At 43.8% G+C, this 18,952-nt stretch overlaps 1 protein-coding gene across 1 annotated transcript in view; it reads left to right on the forward strand.

The window, feature by feature from the left end:
- The window catches only part of LOC132568391 (amine oxidase [flavin-containing] A-like), a 67,095-nt gene extending 63,833 nt beyond the window's left edge, over nucleotides 1-3,262 (forward strand). Inside the window, exons 14-15 of the mRNA XM_060234169.1 lie at nucleotides 944-1,006; nucleotides 2,094-3,262. Of these exons, the coding sequence (XP_060090152.1) occupies nucleotides 944-1,006; nucleotides 2,094-2,255 (225 nt within the window). The 3' untranslated portion in view covers nucleotides 2,256-3,262. The remainder of the gene's footprint in view (nucleotides 1-943; nucleotides 1,007-2,093) is intronic.
- Nucleotides 3,263-18,952: the final 15,690 nt, after the last annotated feature.

Consider the following 18,952-nt stretch of genomic DNA (forward strand, 5'->3'; position numbering starts at 1 on the left):
AATGCAAAAGTGTGGTTTTTCAAACAAAGTAGCTAATGATGTACACTAGGATAACCTGAATATCACTCAAAAGTGTTTAATTTAAATAAACCAATCTACAGATACAAGAGTGTGATTCCTAGTTTCAGAGGGTACCTGTGTTGTTCTGCAATAGATGCTTTGACTCTCCAGAGCTTACACCCCTAAAATCTTGTTGGTCTCTAAAGTGCTATTAGACGCAAGTATTTCCTTGCAGCTTCATGTGTGTCATTCAGGAACTTGTTCCTTCCAACCATACGTTCTTTTTGCATCACACATTGTGCTACATTTTGTTTGTGCTACAGATGATCCTGTCACATATGATTCTCTTCACCTCCCTTGAGTCATCTGAACCTGCATTGTAAACATGTTACTGGATAGGATCTCCCTTACAAGATGTCAAAGGAAGGGGTCATGGCCCAATGGCAGAGCATCTGCTTTGCATACCGAAGGTCCCAGGTTCAATGTTAAACATCTCCAAATAAAAAGGATCAGATTATGTAAGAGACCTCTTCCTGAGACACTGGAGAGCCACTAATAGTCAGAATAGACAATTATGGCCTCAATAAAACAATAACAGTATAAAGTAGTTTCATGTATTTGTGTGTGGAGGGGTGTAATTTGAGACACATTTTTATATTACCTTTGTGATTCATTGTCACACTTGCAATAGCCATGCTAGTAATGTTTGAAACTGGGAAACCATGTAGGAAGGCCAAACAACATGGTGTCAGTTGTTCTGGCACAGGATACCTTTCTGTCCTGCACAATTCCATGATTGAGTCATTATCATTGCAGATTGGAATCAAAGAATGCAGAAGTAGCAAGTAGTCTTCATGTGCAATATAACAATTATCTCTAGGGGTTTTTTTAAATTCCTCTCACCTCCATGAGTGTTAATGCCATGTATTTGTCTTTTTTCTAGATATTATATAGCATGGGAAAGATTCCCATGAATGAAATTTGGGTAAAGGAGCCAGAATCAAAGGCAAGTATTTGCTCATATATTCTTGTAGCAAGGGTAGTGACAGAATTCATTAGTTAAATTAGATTACTTTATTGCCTAGACTGCTGAACATACTTAGGATGAGACTGCAGATAATTTAATAATGGATGTTGGTAAAGCTTCTAGAGAAATTAAAACAGAAACGTTTTGTCGGGTAGGTCACAAAGAGCCCTACATTCTCCTATGTGAAGAATTAAGAAAAAAATCCTACAGCTTTTTCTTCTTTCAGCATCTCACAAATGAACAAGTGTTTAAATTGGTGGATTTTCTGTCTAGAAAATACGTAACTTTTGGAGCAGCTCTAAGAATTTACCTGTAGCATGCAGCCTGCTATATAGGCATTGCGTCAGAGAGATGGGGAGTATCCAGGCCTCAGATTCAGTGGGAGCTCACAGGAGCACAGCTCCTGAACCTTTCCGGGAGTTCCACCTCTTCCTTCTGAGAGTTCCACCTCCTTGTCCATTGAATAGTATTGCAGCTGCATAACAATCCCTGGATGATTTCCACCACCTATTTTTCTACAAAATGACTGCTGGGAGTATCTAATGGGGAGAGTAGGATATGGGCAGCCACTGGTTGTAGTGGGAATTGCCATTAACTGTGTCCTTATAATGTGCAGAAAAGAAGAAATTAATCAGGGAGCTCTGATGGGAAATCTGCCAGTTTACTGACTTAAAAACATGTCCAACTTTCCCTTTTTCTTTTCTACCTGTTTTTTACAATTGAGCAACTGAATTAATTGTTTGTGATTAGGTGCAATTCTATACCCAACATTACCTTTCTTCTGCATTGCTCTCCCAAGACCCCAGTCTCCACCATCTGCTAGTTTCCTACACCTTTATATTCTGTCAAATCATTTTCTCACAGTCTTATGACATTTCAGTGCAACTGCATTTCTAAAGTTTCAGAATCTGAATTGACACAAACACTTTTAGCACCCCCATCCACTCATTCTTTGGGGGGAAGCAAACTTCCTTCAATCAATTCACACTCTGAATTAGCTGAGAATGAAGAGTGTCTTTCCTGCTGCATTGTATTATACACTAATTACGAATATATTTCTGCTTAGGATGTCCCAGCTCTACCAATTACTACAACATTTTTGGAAAGAAACTTGCCATCTGTTCCAGGATTGTTGAAATTTCTTGGATTTTCCTGCTTCTTCTCTTCAGCGGCTGCAGCTGGCTTCTTTGCCTTTAAAAGGGGGCTTATCTTTCAGAAGTGTACCTAAAGCAACAGTTTAAATCTTTGCATTCATGCTGTGACTATTATTTTTGGAACAACATTTTTCATGTCTTCTTTGGAACACCTGAATCAATACATCAAAACCAGTGTAATCAGTATTGTTTACAGTCTCAGAATGCACAGTAGTGAACTGATGAAGGCATCTGTTTTCTTTCTACATTGACTTTTCTTAATAGACAGAATAAAGTCACTGACCTGCCCCCCCGCCTCCACTCCCCTGAAAATTTCACTCCCCTTTGATTGTAAGGGAATCGACCTTTGAAAATTTCAAATACCTTTGGAAAACTAATCTGTTTTTTAAATCTTGTTGTGAACAATGAATATTAAAAACTTAATCACATAGTTTATTCAATTAGATGCTTATGTTCTCAAGCAGCTGCACCTCATTTACTGCTATGTTAAATTTTCAAAAACTGTAATTGTATTTTCAACCATTAAGTGTTGAAATTTAAATAGTACAGAGTCGAACAAGGAGAAGCTGAGAATGTTACAGTCAAGAGCAACATAATGAAGAAAAAAGGAAGAAGTGAGGGTTTCTAGGGCCAATGAATTAGAAATGGTGATGTATTCAACTTCCATGTTTGTGGAAAGTGCTGGCAAGTCACAGCCAATTTATGGTAAACCATAACCCCAAAGTGTTTTCAAGGCAAGAGATGTTCAGAGGTGATTTGATATTGGCTGCCTCAGCATAGTGACCCTTGGATTTCCTTGGTGGTGTTCCCATCTCAGTACTAACCAGGGCTGACCCTGCTTAGCTTCCATGACCTGATAAGATCAGGCTAGCCTGGGTCACCCAAGTCAGGGTGTCTAGTTGCATACTTGGCTGCATTTCATGAGAAAGTTCCTTGTTTCTTCCACATTCTTTTCTTTCACACATCTTCCATACATGGTGCTATTTTCCTGGAGAGGTGGCATAGAAATTTTTCCAAGTGTACATAATAAACAAATATTTCATCTGTTAAAAATTAATTAAAATAGAAATTAAGCAGAAAAGTCATTTATGATTTTTACCTTTTAAAAACATCCTTCTGCCACGAAATGTATTGAATGAATTAAGTCAGGCTGTATTCTCAGCTGCAGTGCTTCATGTCTAGCTAAGGTCACAGATTGTAAGCAGTCCCTTTTTCAGAAAGCAAGCCCATTCCCAGAACTTATCTTATAGAGGTGTGAGGGGAAAGAGGTAGGGGTTGTGCTGCAACAGGTGAAGAGGAAAGCTGGCCAGCCTGATGCTGCCTTCTTTGTGATGGAGTTGGGGGTGAGAGGAAAAAGTCTGTATAGGGGCCAACATCTGCCCCACCCCCACCTTTTGACCATTAGTAAAGGAAACATGATGAATGCCATATTAGAGAAATAACTATTGATGTGGGAAGAGTAAGTACATGGGGTGTGAGAATCTACCCACATTGAATTCCAGGCTCCTGCTGCCCTCCCACAAGCCTTCCTAGTATCAGAGACCTCCAGCCATGCCAGCCTTCAGTGACACACTTCCTTACAAGTCACAGAGAAATAGGCTAACCTGTTGACTCCATTCTCTGCTGCAGCACTAAATGAGGAGGAATGGTAGCTCAGTGGTAGAGCATCTGCTTGGTAAGCAGAAGGTCTCAGGTTCAATCCCCAGCATCTCCAACTAAAAAGGGTCCAGGCAAGTAGGCACTAAAAACCTCAGCTTGAGACCCTGGAGAGCTGCTGCCAGTCTGAGTAGACAATACTGACTTTGATGGACTGGGTCTGATTCAGTATAAGCAGCTTGATGTGTTCAACCCAACCAAAGCTATTGCAGCATCCTCTGGGGTGTGGGGGTTTTTCCACTTCTTACAATGAAGTTTGGGCAATTTAAAGTAGGAGCACCTGTGAGAGGGCCTCCCTTTGGCCAGCTTTCCTCCTGGAATTAATGGCAGCCTCTGCTGGCCATTTAAAGCAGGAATACATTGGCAAGAGAGACAGGACAGCAAGGAGTAGCAGAGCAAGGTGCACATGGAAGAATAAGTCTCAGAGGGGAGGGAGATCACTGAAGGCGAAGGTATTTTAGCTTATGCAATGTGGCTTGTGCCTCTAAGCCCTCATTCAGTGTAGTTGCATGCCAGCCTCTCTTCTCATTCAGCACAAGCTCTCCTGGGGCTAACTCTTGCAGCCAGTGCACTGAGCATGTGGCTTTTGGCCACCTCCACTAAGAGTTTCTTCCCATGCCAATGTGAGAGCTTTGTAGACAGTACTACGCTTTTCTGGGTCAGCAGTCCTTCACTCTTGCCTCCACCATCTTTCAGGCCATATTCTGGTCCTATTAAGGGCAGCCACCTGGAACCAAGTTGCAAAATGGAAAGGGAAGTTTTCAGGAAAAATCCCCACCATCACTCCTGCCATCTGATGAGCTTTGTACGGTAGGAAAGCAAACCATCAACCGTTCCAAAGCAGCAGCATTTCAGGTTTCACCTGCCTGGGAGAAACTGCAGAGAAAAAACTCACCAAATAGGATGCTGGTACATTGGCTGTATCAGCTTTATTCTGTGGGCTAATTCAGGCAGGATTGGAGCTGGTAGTGTCAAATAAGGTATGCAGCTTTCAAAAAACCCCACCTTATGCCTTGCACAGGGCTTTTTTTGTAGCAGGAACTCCTTTGCATATTGAGCCACACACCCCTGATGTAGCCAATCCTCCAAGAGCTTACAGAGCTCTTATTGCAAGGTCTACTGTAAGCTCTTGGAGGATTGGCTACATCAGGGGAGTGTGGTCCAATATGCAAAAGAGTTCCTGCTACAAAAAAAGTCCCGAGCATACACATGCACACACATTATTCTCCAGTTTTTAAAAGCCATGTAGTATTTTCTATTAAGAGCAACTGAAATAACACAATGGGCAACCTTAGCCAGAATTTATCAGGCTGGATGTTAAAGCAAAAAGGGGAGATATGTTTTGGATATATCTTTTAGCCTCTTCAGCATACTGTGACTAGGAAGGAGTCAATGCAAACCAAGTTATGGTGGTATTATCTGGAGAACTTCCCAGATTGTATTCCCTCCAATTGTAATTACCCTTTTTCTCTGATTTTTTTTTTAAATCAGATAATCAAGCCAGCTTGTAAAGCACTTGTTAGTGGATTCCCCAGAGGAGTCAAAGACTGCATTCTGGAGAGCCAGTTTGGTGTAGTGGTTAAGTGTGCGGACTCTTATCTGAGAGAACCGGGTTTGATTCCCCACTCCTCCACTCGCACCTGCTGGAATGGCCTTGGGTAAGCCATAGCTCTGGCAGAGGTTGTCCTTGAAAGGGCAGCTGCTGTGAGAACCCTCTCCAGCCCAACCCACCTCACAGGGTATCTGTTGTGGGGGAGGAAGGTAAAGGAGATTGTGAGCCGCTCTGAGACTCTTCGGAGTAGAGGGTGGGATATAAATCCAATATCTTCTTCTTCTTCTGCATTCCCTTGTAGTGGGGAGAAGGGGACACACAAGTTCATTTAGCATCCCATATACATGCATCCCCCCAATATGCTCCTTTAGCATAACAGTCCACCAGCTACTGTAGGCTCCTGATCACATCTCCCTCTGGCTTCCAGATGCAATGATAGAACCATCAGAAGGAGGGTAGCAAGCAACCAGGTACACTTCTTTTATGTGGAATCCAGCTCAGCTGTGAATGCTCTGCTCTTGGAACACTACATTTATTTGAACTAATCACTTAATGACAACTTCACTTTTGGCTCCACATTAGCCAATATTCAAGCTTCCCAGATCCCTTCTGAGCTTTCCTCCTCAGCAATACATAATACAGTTGCCTCCAATATTTGTACCTGCACTGAATGTTAATTCAGTGTCTGGACTGTGATACTTCAGACTGCAAACAAGTACCGTTTTCACACACAGCTTACCTCGCAGTTACAATCCTGTTCCCTCCGCAGCGTCCAGTCGGATTTCCCACCATCTGCGCCGGAGTTACAGGAAGTGCCGCAGCTTCTGCGTAGCAAACGTAAACTGGGTTTTAGCGGTTTACGTTTGCTACACAAAAGCCGTGGCACTTCTTGTAACTCCAGCGCAGATGGTGCAAAATCCGACCGGATGCTGCAGAGGAAACAGGATTGTGACTGCGAGGTTAGCTGTGTGCGAAAACGGTAAAGGTCTTGTATTATACTCCTGTACTAATTTCTCTCAACCTGCGCCCCACAAAATGGAGACACCAGTTTTGTTAAATGCATCTTATAAAGTTTTCCCTGTCAATTTCTTTTCCCTAGCATTCTGCAATTATCTCATCATATTGCTAGACTCATCCTGCGTTATCAAAGATTTCAGGTTTTCACGGCTGGTAACATCATTAGGGTTTGTAGAATCTTTTGGGCTCAAGTGCCGTGTTCTACTGGAGAAAGTTTTCCTTCCAGACGTTTCGTTCTCAGCTGCGGAGAACCTCCTCAGTGGCGTTGCAGCCGGAGCAGGCGCTCTGACCTTCTTGGCTGCTGTGCATTGAGTGGGGTCAGGGCTGCTGGAGAGCTGCTATTTCTAGGCTGGAGGGGGTGTGATGAAAGGGCAATTGGTTTGTGGATGTGCCCATTGTTTGGTGGGGCTTCCTGGAAGGGTAGTGATAAGGAAACTGACTGTTGAATGTTGAACAGCCAGTTTCCTTATCACTACCCTTCCAGGAAGCCCCACCAAACAATGGGCACATCCACAAACCAATTGCCCTTTCATCACACCCTCTCCAGCCTAGAAATAGCAGCTCTCCAGCAGCCCTGACCCCACTCAATGCACAGCAGCCAAGAAGGTCGGAGCGCCTGCTCCAGCTGCAACGCCACTGAGGATGTTCTCCGCAGCTGAGAACGAAACGTCTGAAAGGAAAACTTTCTCCAGTAGAACACGGAACTTGAGCCCAAAAGATTCTACAAACCCTAATCATCCTGCTTTTTTAAAAAACCAAAAATTTCAATGATGGGAAAGGTAAGTGTGAAGAACCAGTCAGGGTCAGCTTGGGAGGGTGACTACTTTAAATTTTTCCCCAGCACCTTCCCTCAGTCTCTCAGGCACATATACAGAAATCCTGTCAGAACTATAGTAAACTAGGCATCTGACAGTTTTTGAATTTCAAAAACCACAACAAATATTTATTGGTTCACAAAAGGTAAGGGAGAGGGGTAAAATAATATTAATTAGTTATTTGAAGACAAATCAGTTGGCAGGCAGAAATTCAAAATAAACAATCTCTCAACACCAGAAATTATCAGGCTGAGATAGTTTCAAAAATATATAAACAGGCAGACTTAATAACTAACATCAGGCAGGCTTTAGTAATAAAATCTTTTGACAGGCAGGCAGTGCCTACTTGGCACTAGGAACTCTAGGCAGAGATGGTATAACCCTATGCTCAGGCTCCTTTAAATCATAAAAATAATAAACAATCATACACTCTTCCATACACACTGGGAACTTCTGACTTGTGCCAGATCAATATTCTCTCAGACTCACACACTAGCATTCAGGATTCACATCTTTTGAATGCCCTTCTAGCCCCTCAATCCTGTGTGTCCCACCCAGCTAGATTCCTTGTCTGACTCTTGGGAATCCTTCCTGGCCACAAGAATCTAATCCCAGTATTTAAGTGTTAGAGTATTCTTATTTAGACCAGAAGAGTGCCCTGATGTGCTAACAGATCTCCTTAGAGAGTTTCTCCTCACAGAAGGTGCCTGGTTTTGCCCCTTTCTGCCCAATAACTCTCTCACAGACAGAAATTGTTCGATCTCCCAAGGAACTCAGCCCACAGGCTGTCTCAGTTCCTTTCCAGTTGCTTTCACAACAGATCAACTTCAGTTCTGACAGATCTCCTCAGTTCTCAGACTGAACTTCATAGTTCTCAGACTGAACTGAACTGTTCTAGTCCTAAAGCTCAACTCTCAGGCATTTTGTTTCCCTCCGAGCATCTCTCAATTTGCTACATTTTTGTTACCATAGCCAGCCAATCGTTGCAAGGCTGTTCCCCAGTCACAGTAAGTAATAGTGTAGTTTATACACCAGTGAAGGGGAGAGGATGGCAGAAGATGCAGAGTGGGAGAAATCACATCAGTGTGGATGGAGAAGTGGCCTCTGAGAAGCAAGGAGAGGGAAGGGGGAAATCCAAGGGAATCTGTATACTTTTGAATTATTGTTGGAAGTGAAGCAAGGGGAAAAAACAATCACAGAACCACTCTCAGAAAATGGGTAAACAGCAAACGGTGCTGAAGGAAGGAAAAATAATGCAGAAGGGCAGTGGGGAGAGCCAATGGACATGCACAGTGAAAGCAATGGGAATGCGGAATGACAAAGAAAATCTGATTGACAAGCACAGTGAAAGCAAGGAAAAACACCCATGCATAATAGGGCAAATATGTCAGAAACCATTTTACAATGATAAGACACATGACATACACTAATCAAATAAATGCTTGGGAGAATTCACTTTATAGTAGCTTTACCATGTACAAAGAGTATTTACAGCCTTTTGATCCCTTCCTGTTTTCCCTTTTGATTCTCAGAACAATCTTGTGTAATAGATTAGATCAGGGTTTCCCAAACTTTTCTTTCCTGTGGCCTGATTATTTGTACACTTCTCCTTCATGGCCCACTAAAATTTGGGAGTGGAGCCAAGAGACTTTGGGGGTGGAGCCAGGAGCCAGGAATTATGTCATTTCCTGTGGTGTCACTTCCAGGGCACACTGAACCAAAATTCCACCATTTCCTGCGATGTCACTTCCAGGGCACTCCCCCAAACCTGCCTCTTCTTCTGAAGTAACTTCATTTTCAGAAAAATCTCTGAAACTCATGCTGAGCCAAAATGGGGGTGGAAAGTGGGCGGTCCTCTCTTTCCACTCCCACACCTGCATGCACCTATCTGTTCATGTGTTCTTCTTCAGCTTGCAAGCACTCCTATTGTCCATGTTCAATTGCCTGCACCACCTACGCATCCCTTCCTCAACAGCACTGGCCAGTGTATGCAGTTGGAAGTGTTGTTGCCATTGCCATCAGGAATGACAGCACTGTGTGTCACCCACACTGGGCCCTGGCAGCTGCTCTACTCAAAATATGCTGAAACATTTAGTAGGCCCTTCCTTCAGCTGCTACTACTGGAACCCTGACTCAAGCTATAACCAAGCTTGCTTGGTTTCAAGAAAACTTCCAACTGCTATTTTTCATACTTTTCTTTGGCTGAAACACTGGGAAATTGATGTGAAAGGTAGCAGAGAATTATACTGCAATTAATGAATTAATTTCCAGTTATGTGAAGTTTATACAAGCTTTTCTGTAGTTATCCCAAAAAGGATATTTATGAGGGGCCTCCAGCTTTTTACTGGCTGTGTTTCCCATGCCTTTAAAAGCAACCTGTTTGCAGATATTTAGCCAGTGAACTTCTTTCATCCTTTTTAATATCTACAGGAGAAGTTTAATTTTGGTGTCAGACAGCTGTTAAAAGCAGGACCAGTAAAATGGTGTCAAGTTCATAGTACCATCACTTCCAGTGCTGTTAAGATATACTGCAGTAATCTCCAATAATCTCTTTCTGCCCCACACCTCTCACTCACTCACACAGAAATCTCATAGAAAGGCCAGCTGGCTACAACTGGGGGTGCCAGCTTTCATTGGCAGAGCTCCTATGTCTGCAACAACAGTATGATGAACAGTTTCATCCAGTAAAAATGGAAGGAAGGAAGGAAGGAAGGAAGGAAGGAAGGAAGGAAGGAAGGAAGGAAGAAAGAAATGGAAGGAGAGGAAAAGAAGACTTGGAAAGAAAGCACATAAAAAGAGCTATGTTGGATCAGGCCAGTGGACTATACAATCCAAAATTCTCTCATACAATGCCCCAAAAGCACCAGAATGTCCACCAGTGGGGCCAGGGCACTAGAAGCCCTCCCACTATTGCTTCCCCCCTCCCAGCACCAAGAATACAGACAGAGCATCACTTGCAGGGACAGAAAGAAAGGGGGGGGAGGAAAAAAAGCCTTTCTCACCATCAGATGACCCCAGCCAGCAACAATTCTGCCCAGAGGTCATTTGGTAAAAAAAATAGCTACTGGAATGCCCACTCCCCGCCCCTCCTGGCTGAAAAAAACACACACACCCTTCTTTGCCGCCCAGGCCTTCTGGGGAAATCTCCCCAAAAGAACATACTGCAAGGCACATGAAAGCTCAAAGCTTGAAGAACACTTCATGGGTCTAAAGGGCCAGTGGACTCCAGCTTTTCTCTCAAACACTGGGAGGGGGGGAGAAGGAAGGCAAGGCAGCCCAGCTCCTCTCTGCACAACAGAGAGACAGGGGGAGGAAGGAAGCCAAACAGAGCTCAGACTTTGCAGCCTGTCAGTCTTCAAGGCTAGCTTTTCTCTGCACAACAGAGAGATGGGGGAAGGAAGGAAGCAGAGCAGAGGTCATGCTTTGCTGGGGGCAGGGCTAGCTTTGGCTTTTCTTGTGACCCGGTAGTGAGGCTTCCGTGGCCCGGTACCGGGTCACGACCCTGCAAATGGGAAACACTGGGTTAGATCAAGTAATAACTGACAAGATTGTCCAGTAAGTATTATGGCTGATTATGAAGCTGAATCTAGCCATGCCTAGTCTGACTGGCCTCTGAGTCAATGCACCCCCAGGTCTCAATAGCAAAGGAAGCTGACAACATAGTAATAAATGGCTTTCTGAAAAGGAAATATTTCCGGTAATACTGCAGATGTTTAGATGACTATTAGACTTGTTAATACGGGACTCTGGATTTGTTAAGCTTCTTTCGTAAAATTGTTGCTAAAATCTGTACCTTGTTACTACTGTAATTTAGCAATATGCGTATGTGAATATTCTTGGAATTGTCATTAAAGGATTCATTTAAAGCCTTCTTTTGAAGATTCAAGTTTCTAGTTTTGAAAGATTTTTTGTTACAAATAACCTACTACTGGCAAATGTATAAATATGTTCATACTTTTAGGAAACACTTTGGAATTATGCATGGATAGGAGTGCCAGTTCTGACCACCTTGGGGTATAAGGGAAAGAGTGTTTGGAGTGAAATTCTGTGAGTGGAGCAGTGGCCATACAGCTAGGATTGTCAGCCTCCCGGATGGGGCCTGGAGATCTGGAATTACAACTGTTCACAAGATTACATAGATCAGTTTCCTGGAGAAAATGGCTTTGGAAGGTGGACTTTATGGCATTATACTTCCCATCCTCAGGCTCCACCCCCAAATCTCCAAGAGTTTCCTAACCCAGAGATGGTAACCCTACGTATATATCCTTCTGCTATAAATGACAAGTGCCATGCACACGAATTCAGAAGTGGTATCTTTGTGCTGAATGCACACACAGCCCCTTTTGTGTATGTTATTGAGGTATTTATGCTGGGATGACTTCTGTGTTGAACCTAAAAAACTGCTGTTGCTACATAATTAAAGTTCATTAGTAGTATTTTGTAACAGGTAGTTAAGACTTGCAAACTGTTGCTATGAAGTACAGGAAGTATAACACACACACACCAATAGTGCTCACACTGTTCCCTATTGTGTGCATGGTCTCAGTCCAGAAGAGTAATTTAATCTGCTTCTGCAATTGAACCAACCAGCCTTGTTTGTTTGGGGCCATTTGTGAGGAGTTTGTTTTAGCATACGAAGTGGCGGTATCATTCAGCAGCCACAGTCTTAAATCATGTAATAATGTTTTGTGCAGTGTTCCAAAACTTCATGCAGAGAAAAGCACTTCTTATGACTGCAGGAGCTGTAAATGGGATTCCAAGTGAGAGACTTTCATTAAAATTGCCATTCTCCTGCTGCATGCTTTATTCCATGCTGCTTCTGCAGCTAAAGAACATTTCTTCCTCCCCCTCCTTTTTTCCTCTGTATTTGCATTGGAATTTTATAAACCCATTTTGCTTCACTTTTTAAATTTCTGTCAGCCAAATGTAAAATTTACTGTTAATAAAACTCTCCTCCTTAATCATTATGTAAAGTTGATATGATTTTTTAAAAACAGTACGGATATGCTAACTGAGCCAAATTTGTTAGTTACTCCTTTCAAAATACAGAACAAAGATTGTTGCTATGGATGTTTGAGTCACTTGTGCTAGATGGGCCTAAGAATTTGTGCACTGTGTTTTGAGAACCGACTGAAACAGCAGCTGATCCTTATGATAATTTTCAGCTCTGGTAAGAAGGAGCCAAGAATTTCTTGCCCCATACCATTTTCAGTATATGTTCTGCAAGATATTTCTTTCCCCTTGCCTGAGTCATCTAGTAACAGTGGGGAAGTTCAGTTAATTTTAAACTCCGGGATTTATTGTTTTAGGGATGATCAGGGGTGGAATTCCCCTGGGGATGATGATGCCTATTTCAACTGCAAAGCTGCAGCCTCCTTTGACTGGTACCTCCTAGTAAACCTGAGCCACAGCCATGGACTTTCATCCCAAAATCTAGCCTTGATGGCACCACTGTCTAGCAAAGCAAGAATTTTAAACCTGCTTCCCTCCCCCTCACAGAGAGAGGTCCCACTGTTGTACAGAAGATCATATTGCCTATATGGCATATTGCTTCCCATGTGAATTAAAATTCTAGAGTTTTACTGAAATGATGGGATATTTTTCTGTTGGCTCATCAAGGGCATATTTTCCCACAGTGACATAAATTGAGGGAAGGAGGACACAAGAAAATAAGCGTAATACATTTGCTTATAATTTAATGGATGCACCAAGTCCAACCTGTTAGAGATAACTTGAGGTGAAGTGTCATTTTGTTGACTTCCTATCCATCTTTGTCATTGTGCTTGAACTGTTTAACAAAGTTTAATTTTCCTGCTTCCAAAACTGGCTTCAAAATGTTGGCAGTCTTCACTTTGACTTTTTGACACCTGAAGCAAAGGGCAGCATTCAAATTTACTATACAATTACATAGTTATTACTTAGCTACAGTGCTGGATGTTCTAATCCTAGTTCCACTCTGGGAGGGGGGTTGATCCCCACAATCTTCTAAGGTTTGTTAAATATACAAATTAAAAATGCATGCTTAGAATCTCATAACAATTAAGATATCACTAATCTGTGTTAAGTGATCTTGACTAGTTAAGTACATGAAAAATACCATGTTGGATCAGAAGATCCCGTTTATTCAGCAAGAATCCCAACAGCCAGTAACCATTAAAATGGCCTATTGAAAAGTCGGAGAGGGAAGGTGGCATGGTACAGCCCAATCTCATCAGATCTGGGAAGCTAAACAGGATTAACTCTGGTTAGTAATTGGATGGGAGACCTCCAAGGAAGAATGCAGAGGAAGGCCAATGGCAAATCACTCTGCTTCTCACTTGCCTTGAAAGCTCCTTGCTGGGGTCACAAGCAGTGGTGGGATTCAGCAGGTTCACACCAGTTCTATGGAACCGTTACCTAATGCGCTATAGGTTCTATAGAACCGTTTGTTGGTCGGGCACCCTCGGATCAACGGGGACTTTCCCCTCTAAGTGCCTAAAACTCACCAGTTTCTTTTCCCCACCAGACTGCAAAAAAGCCCAAGCGAACAAGTTAGACGCGCGCCCTGCCAGGAATTGCGTCTCACTCCCTCCAGCCCCTTCCAGCTTCACCACTCCCACGTGTGATTAAAACCCAGGCGCCGAGGAAAAAGCAGCTCAAGCTAACCACTGCGGCGCCTTCTGGGACTCGTAGTCCTTGCGCTCGGTAGCGCAGCAGGCAGGAGGCTCGAAAGACTAACAGACCCGGTATGCCCCTCGGCAAAGAAGGGCTCCGCTCGCTCGCTCGTGCGCGCTCGCGGAGTCAGGAAGCCCCGCCCACTTTCATTCCTGGAAGGATGAGTAGGCGAAGGTCTGTGGGCTGCAAACACTTGTGGGGGCGTCGGGCTTGTTTGACTGCAAATGGCAGTCAAATTAGGTGACAGATTTTTCTTTTTGCAGAGAGATAAATATTGGAGCGTGTTGCCATGTATGCAAAACAAGGCTTGATAGCCGGGCTTTTCCCCAGCCAATGGTTGATCTGTTCAGATGGGTTCTGTGGCATGCGTTTGGGTGCCCCAACTGTAGTAGCTTTCAGGTGATGGTACAAAAAAAACCTCTGCCTGGACATGTGAGTCCTCCACCCGTGTTTGCTCAAGCTTGTATAACCAGCTTTGGTTGGCACACTGCTTTTTTAGGGAGGCCAGCCTTTTAAGCTCACATTGCCAGAGTGACACTTCGTTCTGCAAAGCCGGGGTGTCAAACATCTGACCTGGGGGCCGAATCAGGCCCTCGGAGGGCTCCTATCAGGCCCCTGAGCAACTGACTGTCATCTGCTTCCTTCTTTCTCCTTTCTGTATAACAGCTTGCTTTGCAAGGCTCCCTCAATTGCACAGGAACTGCAGAGCAAAACTTCTATTTTCTCCATTGGCTGAGGCTCCTCCTTTGGGGAGGAAGGAGGAGGAATAGCTTGCTTTGCCAGGCTCCCTCAATCGCACAGCAGAGATACTGAGTGAAGCCTCTCTTCCTTCTATTTGCTGAGGCTCACCCCCCCCCCCCAGTCCCCTGGGGAAGGAAGGAAAGAGCCAGAGCTTCCTTTGCCCAGTTCCCTGGATCCCGTGGGAGAAATACAAAGAAAGCACCTTTAAGACCAACAAGTGCTAATGCTTTTAGCATGTTTTAAGTTTTTTAGGAAATATATTTGTGTTTGTGTCCTTTATAAAGTTTGTATCTTTGCTACCTAATCTTTAAATAGGAACACACATGGCCCAGCCTGACATGGCCCAGCCAGACAAGGTCTCCTTTATGTCAGATTCGGCCCTCATAACAAAATGAGTTTGACGCTTCCATAGCAGTCTGTACACTGGTTGTAACAGGCTTGAACCTCCCACCCCCACCCCGCTTCAGGTTCCACTGCAAGATTCTCTGGTTTGATTTTGGTTCTCTGGCTTGACACATTGGCTTGTGGTTCCTCTGGGATTACTGAGTTCTGTAGAAGTTCTGCTGAACTCGCTGTCTGTCAGTGATTCCTACTTGCAGACATGGGGGGGGGGGTTTGCCCTGGAAGCAGCTTGCAGGGTTTTCTGTCCCCCCTTCCACTGGAAATAATGTTCAGAGGCCCATAAAATTGGACTCACTCCTTGGTCCAATCGACTTGAAACTTGGGGGTTATTTAAAGCAGGGGTCCCCAACCCCCAGGCCATGGACCGGTCCCGGTTCGTGGTGTGTTAGCATCCAGGCTGCACAGGGACAGCACTCTTGGCTTCCTGGGTCACAAATCTGGGAAGCTGAGAGCGGTGGGATGGATCAGCGGCATGTGCTCTCCTCCAAGCCCTGCTTCCCAGGCATAGAGGAGAGCAGGCTTGCTCCACCACCCCTTTTGCCCACCCACACAGCCTCACTCCAAAGACGATGGTGGACGAAAGAGGCAGTGTGGCCTCGCTCTGAGGCTGCCTCCCCTTCCAGGGGAGGTGGCCAGAAGCAGCCCCAGTCTCCCCCGTATTTAAAGACCCCCATGGGGGCAGGGACATGGGAGCAGGGTGGCCTGGGGCAGCAAGAACCCCTGCACCACCCCCCACAGTCCGTGGAAAAATTGTCTGCTACAAAACTGGTCCCTGGTGCCAAAAAGGTTGGGAGCCACTGATTGAAAGGACAGGCACCAGCAGCTTCCCTGCGATTGTGGTGCTTGTGCCTCTAAAAGCCAGTTTGGTGTAGTGGTTAAGTGTGCGGACTGTTATCTGGGAGAACGGGGTTTGATTCCCCACTCCTTCACTTGCACCTGCTGAAATGGTCTTCGGTCAGCCATAGCTCTGGCAGAGGTTGTCCTTGAAAGGGCAGCTGCTGGGAGAGCCCTCTCCAGCCCCACCCACCTCGCAGGGTGTTTTTTGTGGGGGAGGAAGGGAAAGGAGATTGTGAGCCCCTCTGAGACTCTTCTGAGTGGAGGGCGGGATATAAATCCAATATCTTCTTCTTCTTCTAAAAACAACTCCCCCGGCCACCTGGAAATCTTTCAAAACAACTGTTCCATTTCCCCAGCCATTCCCCATTCAGAATAATGGTCCTGAAAAAACTGGAAATGGGGGGGGGGACCCTCCAAATCCAATTACCATACAGGTATCTGGAATTCAGGAATATTGGAATTACCAATATATTCCCAGTCCAATATACCTGAACCTGAAAAGGTACTTTTTTGGCACGTCCCACCCAGGACCCTGGGAATTATATTGTTATGGACAGTTGTTGGTATTTATGGCAAGAAAATGGTTGGATCCAACACTGAAGAGGGAAAAAATCAAACATTACTAAGGACATAGGTGTATTAACACCTATGTTAGTGACTAGTTTACCAGGTTTCTATCCTGTTTATCCTTTCTATCAAGAGCCAGTTTGTTGTGGTGGTGAAGTGTGCGGACTCTTGTCTGGAAGAACTGGGTTTTATTCCCCACTCCTCCACTTGCAGCTGCTGGAATGGCCTTGGATCAGCTATAGTTCTTGCAGAGGTTGTCTTTGAAAGAGCAGCTTCTGGAAGAGCTCTCTCAGCTCCACCTACCTCACAGGGAGTCAGTTGTGGGGGAAGAAGATAATGGAAATTGTAAGCCACTCTGAGACTGATTCAGAGAGAAGAGTGGGGTATAAATCTATGGTCTTCTTTTTCTTCTTCTTCTCTTCCTCAAAATTGTTCAAAGCAATTGTTCAAATTGTTCAAAGTTAGGAGCAATCATGTTTTATTTAATTGGCCAGAAGAAGAAGCCAAGATTTGTTGCAATCAGAATTCTGGACTGGGAAGACTGAAGGTCAGATTCCTGCAAAACTCACAGGCTGATTTCAATCAGTCACTATCAGTGCAATCCTAAAGCCATTTCCCTATGCAGCCCAGTTGCATAGACCTGCGTGAGAGTCTGAGTTAGATCTCCTAAGGATGGTGCTGTGTCTGTCAGCCCCACCTACTGCACAAGGTTGTGCGGATTTAAAGGGGAAGGCTAGTAAACCATGTATAACATCATGAGTACCTGAATACAAAGATGGGCTACATCAGGGGTAGGGAAATGGCTGAGAAGTTGAATGCATTTTTTGCCTTCACTGTGGAAGACGAGAAGTGTTTGCCCGCTCCAGAACCACTAATTTTGGAAGGGGTGTTGAAAGACCTGAGTCAGATTGAGGTGACAAGAGAGGAGGTCCTACAACTGATAGACAAATTAAAAACTAATAAGTCACCAGGTCCAGATGGCATACATCCGAGAGTTCTGAAAGAACTCAAAGTTGAACTTGTTGATCTTCTGACAAAAATATGTAATCTTTCATTGAAATCTGCCTCCGTTCCTGAAAACTGGAAGGTAGCAAATGTCACCCCCATCTTTAAAAAGGGTTCCAGAGGATTTCCAGGAAATTACAGGCCAGTCATTCTGACTTCAATACCGGGAAAGTTGTTAGAAACCATTATCAAGGACAGAATGAGCAGGCACATTGATGAACACGGGTTATTGAGGAAGACTCAGGATGGGTTCTGTAAGGGGAGATCTTGCCTCACTAACCTGTTACAGTTCTTTGAGGGGGTGGACAAAGGGGACCCAATAGATGTTGTTTACCTTGACTTCCAGAAAGCTTTTGATAAAGTTCCTCATCAAAGGCTCCTTAGAAAGCTTGAGAGTCATGGAGTAAAAGGACAGGTCCTCTTGTGGATCAAAAACTGGCTGAGTAATAGTAAACAGAGAGTGAGTATAAATGGGCAGTCTTCGCAGTGGAGGACGGTAGTGCCTCTCCCCAAAATACCCTCCCAGTTTCAAAAAGATTGGACCAGGGGGTCCAATTCTATAAGCCCCAAAAGAAGGTGCCCTTATCCTTCATTATTTTCTATGAAAGGAAGGCATTGAAAAGGTGTGCCATCCCTTTAAATGTGAGGGCCAGAACTCCCAATATGGAAATATCTTCAATAAATCTTTCTTTAAACATAATCTAGTTGTCTTTACCTCTTTTACTGTTCTTATTGCAGTATTTAATGTGTGAATTATTAAACTACCTTTCGGTATATCTTTTGATATAGTTAAAATGGTCATTAGGACATAGAACCTGTTGTTAATTTATTTGAATCCCACCACTGGTCACAAGTCAGCTGTGACTTGATAGCACTTCACACACACCTTAAACAGTGGGCAGTGGTCTACCGGTGAATTTAAGTTACCTTCTGCCTACCCTGGTCTAAAGTTTATCAGATGGATCCAATGATTCCCTTCCACTATCAGGATTCTTTAAAGTTATATTAAGTAAATATATTTTTCACGTACCCCATGTTAATGTGATGTCCCAGTAATAACAAATACTTGAACTGTAATATTTGATTGGGGGGGGGGGGAAATGAAGTGTGGTTTAAATGTTATATTCAAACACATTTAAAGTTTATGTGGAACTATTTTTACTGGAATAATACTTGTAAAACTGTACAGACAATATAGCATGTATTTTCTTTATACTGCTCAAGGGGGCAGAGGAAGGCTTTTTGTAAAGGTGGTACTCACGAGTACTGAGTACCAGCACCTTTATTCAGCAGCTCTTTAAAGCGCTACAGGGGGAATTGGTGTGAGTACTGGCACCTTTTTAAACACAAAAAACCATACATAATAGAATGTAGCTGTGAATAAAAAGGACTGTTGTTTTATTAGATCCCTTGATGAAGTTAACATGAAACATATAGCAATTATTAATTCAATACACTTCTGTTGTCTTCTATTGCATCACCTTAAGTAAAGCATACCCAAAGAGCTGTGCTTCATATGTGATAA

The sequence above is a fragment of the Heteronotia binoei genome, chromosome 3 (assembly GCF_032191835.1).
Source record: "Heteronotia binoei isolate CCM8104 ecotype False Entrance Well chromosome 3, APGP_CSIRO_Hbin_v1, whole genome shotgun sequence".
Lineage (NCBI taxonomy): Eukaryota > Metazoa > Chordata > Lepidosauria > Squamata > Gekkonidae > Heteronotia > Heteronotia binoei.